Source organism: Monodelphis domestica, chromosome 8, assembly GCF_027887165.1.
Source record: "Monodelphis domestica isolate mMonDom1 chromosome 8, mMonDom1.pri, whole genome shotgun sequence".
NCBI classification, from domain to species: Eukaryota; Metazoa; Chordata; class Mammalia; order Didelphimorphia; family Didelphidae; genus Monodelphis; species Monodelphis domestica.
Window position 1 is genome coordinate 10,534,232 of NC_077234.1, and position 10,249 is coordinate 10,544,480.

Here is a 10,249-nt window from a genome sequence, read left to right on the forward strand (position 1 = left end):
CGGTGTGGTCCGCAGGGAGACTCACGCACGGTTTGTGGCCCCGGTTTCCATTTGAGTCTGACCCACTGGGTTCCACTACCCTCTGCCACTCTTAAAGGCAAGGAAGGGCCTCTTCTTCCACTGGGGTTCAGGGAGCTTGCGCCCCACACTCACCTGGAGCCCATGGGGAACACGCACAGCCTTGAAGCTCTACCCCAATTCCCTGAAACGACGTGCTCTCAAACTTCGTTTTTGTTCCCAAAAATACTTTATTTATTAAACAATATATCCATTATCTATAACATGATCCAAAAATACAGATATACATCTTTACTTTACATTATTTTTAATAAAAAGATTTACAATATTCTCTTCCATTTACAAAGGGAACATAGATTTAATTCCTTTGAAAATAAAATGTAACATTCATGTTAAAGCTGCATCATCTTTTTGGATGAAATGTGGTAAAGCTGAAGACACAAGAGACACGTATGTGGAAAAACATCTCTGACTTTGCACGAATTGGAACGTTCTCAGATTTCCCCAGGTTTTCCACCCCTTTTGGCAAAGGTGATGAACAGCAAACACTGGAACACCCAGAACACGGGAAACCTTGAAACTTCTCAATGCCCGGAATCAAAATTCTTCATTTTGTTTAAAAGGAAAAAGAAAAGCAAAAGCCCCTGCCCACTCCCAAGCCCAACCACCTGATGGAGCGAGCGGGCAGTCACAGCCAAACGTCCAGAAGCTGCTTGCTTTGGCTGGCTTTATTGCTAGATTCTATTGGACTAGCCCTGCTCCAGTGCCGACGACCCGATACACCCTTTGAGGGGTCACGGGAGAAAGAAAGAAAGAAGAATGGAGTCAAACCTGATTTATGATTGACTGCCTATCAATGGTCCCTTTTCCTGATTGTTCGTTAATGCTAGAGAGAAGCCTCTTGGGCTCTGGCTGGAAGACGACCCTTCTCCGACACCCCCCAACTCCCTGCTGGCTGCCGGGGAGCCCCAACTCTGCCTTTCTAGGGACTCAGTAGCTGCTGCCTGCCTGACGGCTGTTTCTAGCCAGCAATTCTGCTCCAGACCAGCACAGGCTTATGGGACTCAATGACACAAATCTGGGTTTCTTCAAATGCTGCGCGTTTTCTCCCAGGAGACAACAGAAGAACTGTTCTAGAAGTGTTCGCTCTAATAATCTAAGCATCAAGAAAGGGAAAATCAAATCCTGAAATGTTGACTCTTCTTCGGACTAGACTAGCAGTGACTCACAAAGAAGCACAACAACCGATGGGTAACACATTGGACCTGGCTCATATACAGTGTGATTAAATAGTCTGGGACATTCAGAACGCATTCATGTCAATCAACAAACACTTATTAAGCAGGAAGCATGTGCAGGGAACTGTGCGAGGTGCCCAGATGGGGGAGAGCGATGGGAGGCTCAGGGAAGCTCTGGCCTCCATCCTCCCACACACCCTGTCCAGCCCAAACCTTCCAGGGGCGCCTGGGCTGACGGGGACCAAGAGGAGACAAAGGGGTTTTCTAGTCTAAAGAAGACAAGGCCAAATGGAAGAGGAGACCACATCTGCATGTGGGGATCAGCTTAAAGGCTAGAACTGGCCTGAGACTCCCCCCAACATCACCGTCTGAGCTCGGACTAACTACAGAGGGCTAAGAGGAAGGGAGAGAACCCTGCAGGCACCACTGTGCTACAGACAGACACACACACACAACTGGGGGACGGAGGGGGCCTTCTCTCTTTGCTCTCAGTGTCCTTGCCCAAAGCCAGGTGCCTAAAAAAATGCTGGGGTGACATTCTTTTCAAATGGCAAAAGAGCATCCTCTAAGCAGAGCCTCTGAAAGACTCAGCAAAGGGGGGCCAAGATCACTGCCCCCAAATGATGACCAACAATCCTCCACTCTTCCCCAGGCCCAAAGCAGCACTTTATTAAAACTGCCCACTAAGGAACCAGCAGAAATTCTCTTCCGGACTGCAAATTTACTGTGTCACCATCCTTAAATCCAGGAAGAAAATCTAGAAAACGTTCTCTGCATCTCAACAACGGAGCAGAGCCGAGAGAAAGCGTTAAGTAAATCAAGGAAGACACAAGCTGGACTTTGCCCTGGCCAGAAGGCAGTCAGCCTGAGAGCCCAGAGCCACGGGTTCTGAACCCAGCACCGGCCCTATGGAAGGGGGTGGCTGCCAGATCCCTCTTTCTCCAGACTTAACCGAACACTCAAAGAGGAGCACAAATCCTCAATGTAAACAGCACCACTCGAAGGCCTTGATACCAGGGCGCTCGGCGCGTGTCAGAAGCGCCAAAGGGCTTGATGCAGAGGGCGGGGAGCCCCGGGGAGAACTGGAGTCTTGTCCATCATGAAGGTCATCCCTGCTGTGGGAGGTTCGCATCGCTCTCACTCGCTGGAAATGAACTTCACGACAGACAGACAGACGGGCAGCTTCTCCCAGGCTCTCACCCCTGAGGAGGACAATCAGGAAGGACAACGTGGGCAAACGCGGGAGGAAGCCGAGCCGAGGCCATCGGTCCGACAGCAATGAAAGGGCACCACTCGGGCCTCAAGGATCTCACAAGGTCCGCCGTCTGGAGCACGAGGAGGCGGTTGTGTCCGCCCCCTCCTCTAGTCTCTTCTTGACCGCTCTAGCATGAAGCTACAGGGATTCCCGGATGCTTAGAGTATTAGCAGACTTCTGGGTGTCTCAAAAGCAGCAAAGCAAACTAACCTAAGCTAAGTGACGCGTGGAAAACCTGAGGAAAGGACATTTGAACCCGGCTGGGGAACGCTGATCAAGTCGGAAGGCTGCTCGCAGCCAGCAGAGGATCCCACGTCTTCCTGGGGGCTTCCGGTGCCCTCCGATACAGCTTCTCGTCTTACGCTAACAGTGTGCAACATAAATCAGTATCGACTCGGGCCGCAGTGGCTGGACGTTCACTTCATAAAACACATCAGACCGCACTATCTTCATGCTAAAACACTAAGCTTGTCTTCACAGTAAAAACTTCAGGAACTTCCAGAGAAATGGGTGAGCAGCAGCTCTGCGGGCCGCTAACAAGAGCTTCCTCCTCCAGAGCGGGCGGATCCAAACCAACGGGGCAGTGCGCGACCTCCTGCACCCCTAAGAGGCAGGCACGGGAGAGGGGCTCCCCCAGAGTAAACAGTCAGTCACAGGCTTCAGAACCGGAGCCGAGGCCCCGCCAGGAGACTTCCCGACGAAAGGCTTCCCAAGGGCCGCCCTCGCTCCAACACCCCGAGCTACTCTGCCAGGGCCAGCGGGGCGTCTCCTGGGCCACCCCCCAATGCCTAGAAGGGTTCCTGCCGCCTCAGAGCTAGCTGGAAATCCGCATAAAAAGTGAAGAGAAGGAAGTCCCTGTGGCTCCCCCTTCAGGAGAGCGGGCGCTCTGCTTTTTGTCTCGAAACACCAAGAATTACAACTGGCCATTGGAGAAGTCAACACCAGACCCAAACGAGAAGGTAGTTTAAAACAAAGATAAGCTATTACAACGGGAAGGAAGGAATAGATTAGCTGCTGCTTCTGACTCTCCCTTATTTCTTCTTTCTCTTCTCCTGAACACAGCGTGGACAAAACCTGGAAGAGAAGCGGGTGATGTCCCGAGCCTCTCCCCGACAAGCTGCCTGTGCTCCAGCTGCAGCTCCCGCAGCCTCCACCTGCAGGCGGGCCTGGCAGGAGGGCTCTTCCCACCGGCCTCCAGGGCCCAGGGCCCGCCCGCCTCCCCTCCCCCCCCTCACTCACCATTTCCCTTTGGGCTTCGTGGTGAGGTCCACACAAGCAAAGTGAAACCACTCGATGGGACACTGTTGGGGAAGGAGAAGGTGCCGGTCAGGCCGGCCGGGCAGCCTGTGGGTCTGCCCGCGCCGCGCCCGCGCCCTGCTGCGGACTCACGTCTGGGTTGTCGCAGCCGATCATCTCTCCGTAGGACACCTGGTGGCACAGGCAGTAGGTGGGCTCGTTGGGGTCCACAGGCATGTCCAGCACGTCAGAGGGGTGCACCGACAGGATGGTTTCAGCGAACTCCGACCTGCGGGAGAGAGCGGCCAGGAGAGCACCCGGCCCGCCGAGGCCGCACGGCCAGCCCGGCTCCCCGTCCACTCTGCGGGCCCCGAGCGGCCTCCTCGCTCCGCCCAGCCCAAAGCACGCAGAAGCAGCCGCAGAAGCAGCCGGGGAGAGGCTGGAATCCTCCCAGTCGTTTTATTCTCATGTTCAAGAACAACCGGAGGCGAGAACGCGGGCGACGCTCGCTCACCCTCCACGAGGGCACAGCGGACAGCCCAGGGGCTCGTCCGTCTTCTTGGAACTCGCGCCACTGAGGCAGGCCCAGGTCGGTCCCCAAAGCACTCTGGGGCCCAACAGCTTTAGAATGAGCCGAGACTGGGGACGGGCCTGGGGGGAGCCGCACGTAGACGCCTCTCCGGGGGTGCGACGGGGAAGACGGGGCTCCTCCTCACCCTGGACTAGCGGGGCCTCCGGTTCTGGCTGTCTGGCACGACCTTTCAAAGGCGGGCGGTAGCAGGCCCCTGGCCCCAGCGGCTGGCCCGCCCCACTTCCCTCGGGCGGGGGGTCAGGGCCAGGGCCAGAGGAAGGCTTCGGGCCTGGGGCGATCTACAAGTTCCGAGTCACCCAGGAGGCCTCCAAATGCTCCAAAGGGCAGCTACGTCAGAGGATGACCAGCGGCCCACTGAGGAGAACGGGCAGCCCTGACGGGCCTGTAAATGCCACCATTAAAAACCATTTGGCCTGCGGGCAGGGCTGGGGGGAGGCAACGCCTCTCCAGCTCCGGACACTACTCTAAAGCACTCCAGACACCCAAGGTTCGGCCCCGAGCCCCCCACTCTTCTCTCCTGACCTCTGGGGCCTCCCAAAGGCCAAAGGCCAGGCTGCCTGGAGACCCCAGAACTGGCCTGGCCCCCGGCGGCCCGAGACCTCTCCCCTGCGGTCATCAGATCTACCAGCAATGACCACTACCACGTGGGACACAAAAGGGACCAGGGCGCCCAGGCCTCCCTGCTGGAGCTCCAGCTGCCGCACAGAACCAGACTCTACCCCCCCCACCCCCCCAGGTACCGATCCGACCTTCAGAACCAGCAGAACAAGGAAATTCCTTTTCCAAAGATTCCCGTCTGGTCTTTGGGGAGACAGCGCACAGCCACACGGCACCTCAAAGCCCGCCCTCTGGTTCAAATTCTCCCAGTCCCAGTGAGGTCTCCTCTGGGCTCTGCGTCCAGAAGCCCAGAGGCCGGGGCTGGAGAACGTCCCCGAGGCCACGGAGCCCCACTCCCAGGGGAGAGCGAACAAGCTTGTCCTGAGCACCTCCCTGGCTGGGGCTTTAGCACAAGGACTCACTAGACTCACTCGCAGAGCAGCGCCCTCGGCACCACCCCTGGCAAGGGGTCCCTCTGCCCGGCGCCCCTGCACCCGGCACCAGAGGGCATTTCCCCCCAAATTCTCTCCGCTGTGGCACCCCCATCGTGATGCCCACAAAGTCTGGCCTGAGGCTCACCAAGAGGCCCTTCACCAGTCTGGCCACACCATGCAAGACGCGTTACCCCCGATGACCCTTCTGAGTGAGGGCCATTCACTGACCATGACCCCCCCAGGGTGGTCTGACCACAGCAGAAAGGAGGACCGGCGCCTGCAAGAGCCGAGCAGACCATCGCACTGAGCTGCGGGAGCTCATGGGCCTCGTGTCAAAGCCCCCACCCTTCCTCCAACAAATCTCCCCTTGGTCAGGCGCCTCGTTTAGCCTGGCTTAATTATTTCCTTTGGAGTTTGGGGCCACCACGCTGGACCGCCGTGATCCGGGGGTGCTCCTGCCACTGTGCTGCCCCCCTGGTCTTGGGCCCCACGTGTCCTGGGCACCCCGCTCTCCTCAACAGACCACCTGGGCCTGGTCCGCGTCCACCTGACTGGTGCCAGCTGCCTGCCACTCTTCCCCTGACTGTCCACAAGGAAAGCAGGGGGAGCCTTCGCCCAAGGCCTCTGTGCCCCCCGGCAGCTCGGCTTCAGTGCCCCGCCACCCCCTCTTCCACGCTAGAAGCGCCCTGAGCAAGGGCCAGCTCTTACCCTCCTTTGAGTTTCTTCTTCTTCGGGGTGTCTTCCTCGGACGTGCGTCTCCCTCGACCCCGGGAGCCTCTCTTCTCCTTCTGCCCCCGGCCCTCTGAAAGACACCGCCGTACAAACGGTCACCTTTGACGCTGGCCTCCGGGTCGAGGGCCCGGCCAGCCCCCCCGGAATGGCCTCCCAGGGCCTACTTTTCAGGCCTCTTCCTCCCGAGCTCTCCAGGTCGCTGCCTTCCATCTTCTCCTTCAGATCAGCTTCGAAGCGTGCCAGGTCTGCATCGAGCCGGCGGATGTGTTTGTCCACCTACACAAAGAGCAAGCGCGGAGGTCACCGGTGCTGGAGGGGGAGGGAAGGGGGAGAGCCGCCAGAACCCGCCCAAGACCCGGCCCTCGACGTGTCAGAGAGCCCCAACAGGCTCGCCCGGGCCTCTGGCCCACCCTCTCCGCCAACTGTGCCCTCGCTTGCAGCCTCCGTGTCCGGCAAGAGGCAGGTCCAGTTCTCTGTCCACCGGGCCAAGCAGCCTCCCACTAAGACCCAGCGCTCCCACGTCCACAGACAACTCTGCGCTCCATCCCTGGGACCGGCCCGGTCAACAGGAGCCTGTGGCCCCACGGACGAGAGAGGGGGAAGGCTGGACAAGGCTCCTAGAGAGGGGCTCACTGCTCATCCTTAAGCAAGAAGAACCGGGCGGCCGAGACCTGGCCCAGCATGACTGAAGGAGGAGAGAGCCCAGGCGGGGAGCGCGGCTCTCCCCGGGGCCTCGGCCCACCTCGGTGGCTCTCCGGACACCTCGGGGGACGTGGAGGTCCTCCCAGGGTCCCTTTCAGCACTGCCTGGAGTCCTGAGCGCGACTTCCCAAGAGCTGGGAGGCCCTGAACACGCCTCAGACTGCGCGTGGGGTTCCCGGGCAGACGCAGCGCTGCCCGCCGCCGCCCACGGCCGCCCGAAGCCTCACCATCTCGTAGGTCTGCATGGCCAGCTGCACCTTGTCGTCGCTGTACTCTTTACACTTGCTGTAGGCGGTCTGGATCTTCTGCAGGTGCTCCACCCGCTGCTCCGGGGACAGAGTCTTCACCGTGGAGATGTACTCGGCAGCCAGGCTGTCGATCTCCGCCTTCTTATCTGGGGGGACACCAGGGGGTCTCAGCCTGGGCGCTCTGGGCAGAGGCGGCCCTGCCCTCGGGAGGGAGGAGGGCCGTGAGCCTGGTGGCAGGGAGGGTGGTGCAGGAATGCCCAGAAATGGAAGGTGGCGACATCCCAGCAACGCCCCCCCAGCCAACAGACACCCAGGGCCGCGTTTGGGGACTGACCGACACCGGCAGAGCCGCAATCTCCCCCACTGGCCCTGGGGGCAAGGCGCCGGGGTGGGCGCGGGGCAACCCTCTCAGGCCACTCCTGGACCGTACACGACCACCTCGGTGGAGGAGCGTCGTCTAGCCTCCGACAAGGCCAAATGACTACAATTTGGGCCTCAAGACAAAAAGAAGCTAAAGGAAGGCCCACGTCCTACTTGTGCAGGCCAGAATCCCCCAGGAAGGTTAATACTTCTTAAGTTACGATCCCTTTGTAGTGGCCACATCCACAGATGAAATTCAACCTGTGAGAGGCCAAGGAAACAGGAGGCAGAAAAGAGCTTCTGGGTATTGGGCTGACTGGAGAAAAGGGAGGGAGAGAACAGGTCAACGGCCTCTCAGGAGCCAGACTGCCTGCTTCTGCCCCTCCGAGTCCCTGGTGCCGGGGAAGCCTCGGGCCTGTCCGTGGGCCTTCCGGCTCTCGCTGCCTCCCCCAGGAGCAGGCAGCGGATGGTCCCTCCGTATCCTGGCTGGTTACTGGAGTACCTGAACACACCTTCTGTTCTCTGATCCAGTTCCCGCATCAGCTGGAAGTTCCTCTGGAGTTCGCACGGCAGATTTTCAATACCTGAAACACAAAGCCAGTGAGGACCCCCGCGCACCCTGCCTGGGAGGGTCCAGGGCACCCGAGAGCGCCGAATGGGCAGCCGGAAAGGGCTGCCATGCTCACCCCGGGAACAAAGAGGATGCCAGCCGGAGGCTCCTGGAGAAGCAGGCAAGCCAACAGGGAGCCCCCCTGCCTGAGACCTTTGGGAAACCGGCGAAACCCCTGAGGACTGCGTGGAAGGGGGGCTCCAGGCTGGCGGAGCCTATTCCATGGGAGGTGGACAAAGGAGGAGGAAGAGGAGAGGGAGGACTCCGAGGGTGGCCTCTCTCCTGGCCCTTAGACGCTCTCTTGTCCTCTGGCATCCCAACAGAGTCTGTTCCTCTCCTGGCCCCCTCCCTCCTCCAGGGACACTCGCTGCTACTGGGGGGCTTCCCAGATGCCCTCAGACCATAAGCTGGGGGGGAGGAGGACTCCCCAACCTCTGCCTGGCCAGGCAGTTTTGCCCTGCTGCTGAGCCCTGGCCATCACCCTAATGCAAAGCCAGGGCAAAGCCAGTGAGGGGAGCTCCTCCCCCTTGGGGAAGAGGAGGGGAATACTGCAGGCCGGAGACAGAGAGTGCTCCCTGCAGGGGACCCTGGAGCTCGGCAGGAAGGATTCCTGGTGGGGGAAGGGCAAGGCAGGCGGCCACGCCCAGCAGAAACACCTGGAGGCCAGGTCACGTGTCCTCCGAAGCCTGCGATGTTCTAGAACACTGCCCTGCCTCTAGACCCCAGAGCCTAGCACACACTCCCTCCCGACCCCCCGGCAGAATTCTAGATCTCGGGGCCTGGAACGTTCTCCCAGCTCTAGATCCAAGATGCGTCCTCTCCCTGTTCTAGCTCCACTACCAGCCTACTCCCCCTCTAACACACTCTCTCCCTTAAAGCTCTGAGATCCATTGACGGCAGGGGCGCTGGTACAGGGTTCCGAACTGTTTCCCCGCTCCCCAGGGGGCGCCGGGAGAGCGCAGGGGGCGGGGCAGCGGCGGCGGGGGCGTGTTCTGGGACCAGTGACGCGGCGGAGTCGCCCAGGTCGCCATAGTGGCCACTGGACCCGCCCCCAACTCGCGTCACCTCACCCCGCCTTCCCGCCGTCCCTCCCCCGGCAGGATGGTGACGCACCTCTTAATTCCCGCCGCGCCGCCCTCCCGCCTCCCCCCACGCGCGCCCCCGCAGTCGCCCCTCCTCTCACGCGCGCCCCCGCCCCTCCCCCCGACCCCCTCCCGCTCCCGCTCCGGGGCCGCCCCTCCCCGCGAGCCCCCGCCCTCCCGGGCCCCGGCCTCTGCCCTCGCCGCGAGGCCCGGAGTGGCCCGGGCAGCAGGAGGCAGGGCGCCCCGTGAGGCAGCCCTGGCTCCGGCCCCGACCCCGGGCCGGGCAGGAAGCGGACTCACTGTCCAGGTAGTGCTCCAAGTACATGGCGGTCGCCATCTTCGTCCTGCGGCCCCGGCGGCGCGTGTGTGGGCGAGGGTGGGCGCGAGCAAGCGCGGGCGCGAGAGCGAGGGGGCGGGGCGGCCTCGCTGTCGGGCCGCCGCAGCTTCATTCCCTATTCATGAGGGGCGCCGTCTGATTGGCTTGCGTGCCAGGCGCAGGGGAGGCTCCGCCCCCGCGTCGGAGGCCCCGCCCACCGGCGGGCGGTGCCCCGCGGCGCGCGGGCATGGCCCGGGAGGGGTGCGCGGGCTCTGGGCTGAGCGGGGAAGATCCCTGCCTGCTCGAGGTGGGGGTTGGGGCCCGGCCGTCCCCGGGACCGCGCCCTCCCACGCCCCAGCCTGGCGGTCCTCCAGGCGCTGTGCTCGAACCCTGCCAAGGTCACGCGGCCCCGGCCCCGTGCTGCCAGTGTCCAGGATAGATTCCAGCCGGAGAACAGAACGAGATCTGAAAGGGTCCAGAAAGGAAGGTTCCCCACTGTGTGTACCTAAAGGGAAACTGAGGCCCCGGAGGAGCTCATAGACCCAGAGCTGGAGAGGTCTGCAGAGGAAACCCCCTTACCCCGTCTGTACAACAGAGGAAACTGAGGCACAGGACGGCTCAGAGACCCAGAGCAGGAGGGCAGCCGCCTCCTCCCATATGTACAGGAGGAAACCGAGACCCAGGGGGCTCAGAGACCCAGTGCAGAAAAAGCCCCGCCCCCCCTACAGATGAAGAAACTGAGGCACAGGACGGCTCAGAGACCCAGAGCTGGAGGGGTCTGCAGAGAAAGCCCCTCCCTCTCCCCCTACAGAAGGGGAAACTAAGGCACG

At 61.0% G+C, this 10,249-nt stretch overlaps 1 protein-coding gene across 2 annotated transcripts; it reads right to left on the minus strand.

Moving 5' to 3' along the window:
• Positions 1–228: 228 nt before the first annotated feature.
• On the minus strand, positions 229–9,566 carry ING5 (inhibitor of growth family member 5). 2 transcript variants are annotated; one of them, XM_001362183.4, is made up of 8 exons: positions 9,404–9,566; positions 7,924–7,995; positions 7,031–7,197; positions 6,267–6,378; positions 6,079–6,172; positions 3,901–4,036; positions 3,751–3,812; positions 229–3,585 (listed from the first exon to the last, which is right to left on the minus strand). In XM_001362183.4, the coding sequence occupies exons 1-8, from the start codon at positions 9,438–9,440 to the stop codon at positions 3,543–3,545; spliced, it is 723 nt and encodes a 240-aa protein (XP_001362220.1). In that variant the 5' UTR covers positions 9,441–9,566; the 3' UTR covers positions 229–3,542. The 2 variants fall into 2 exon arrangements, with proteins under 2 accessions (XP_001362220.1, XP_007502498.1); XM_007502436.3 differs by lacking the exon at positions 9,404–9,566 and adding an exon at positions 8,098–9,038.
• Positions 9,567–10,249: the final 683 nt, after the last annotated feature.

Coding starts and splice junctions, on each gene's coding strand:
- ING5 (XM_001362183.4), bottom strand. CDS start 9,440: ATGGCGACCGCCATGTACTTGGAGCACTACCTGGACA. Junction 6,379..7,030: donor CCATGCAGACCTACGAGATG/GTGAGGCTTCGG, acceptor CTCTTTGTGTAG/GTGGACAAACACATCCGCCG. Junction 3,586..3,750: donor ACGAAGCCCAAAGGGAAATG/GTGAGTGAGGGG, acceptor CTTCTCTTCCAG/GTTTTGTCCACGCTGTGTTC.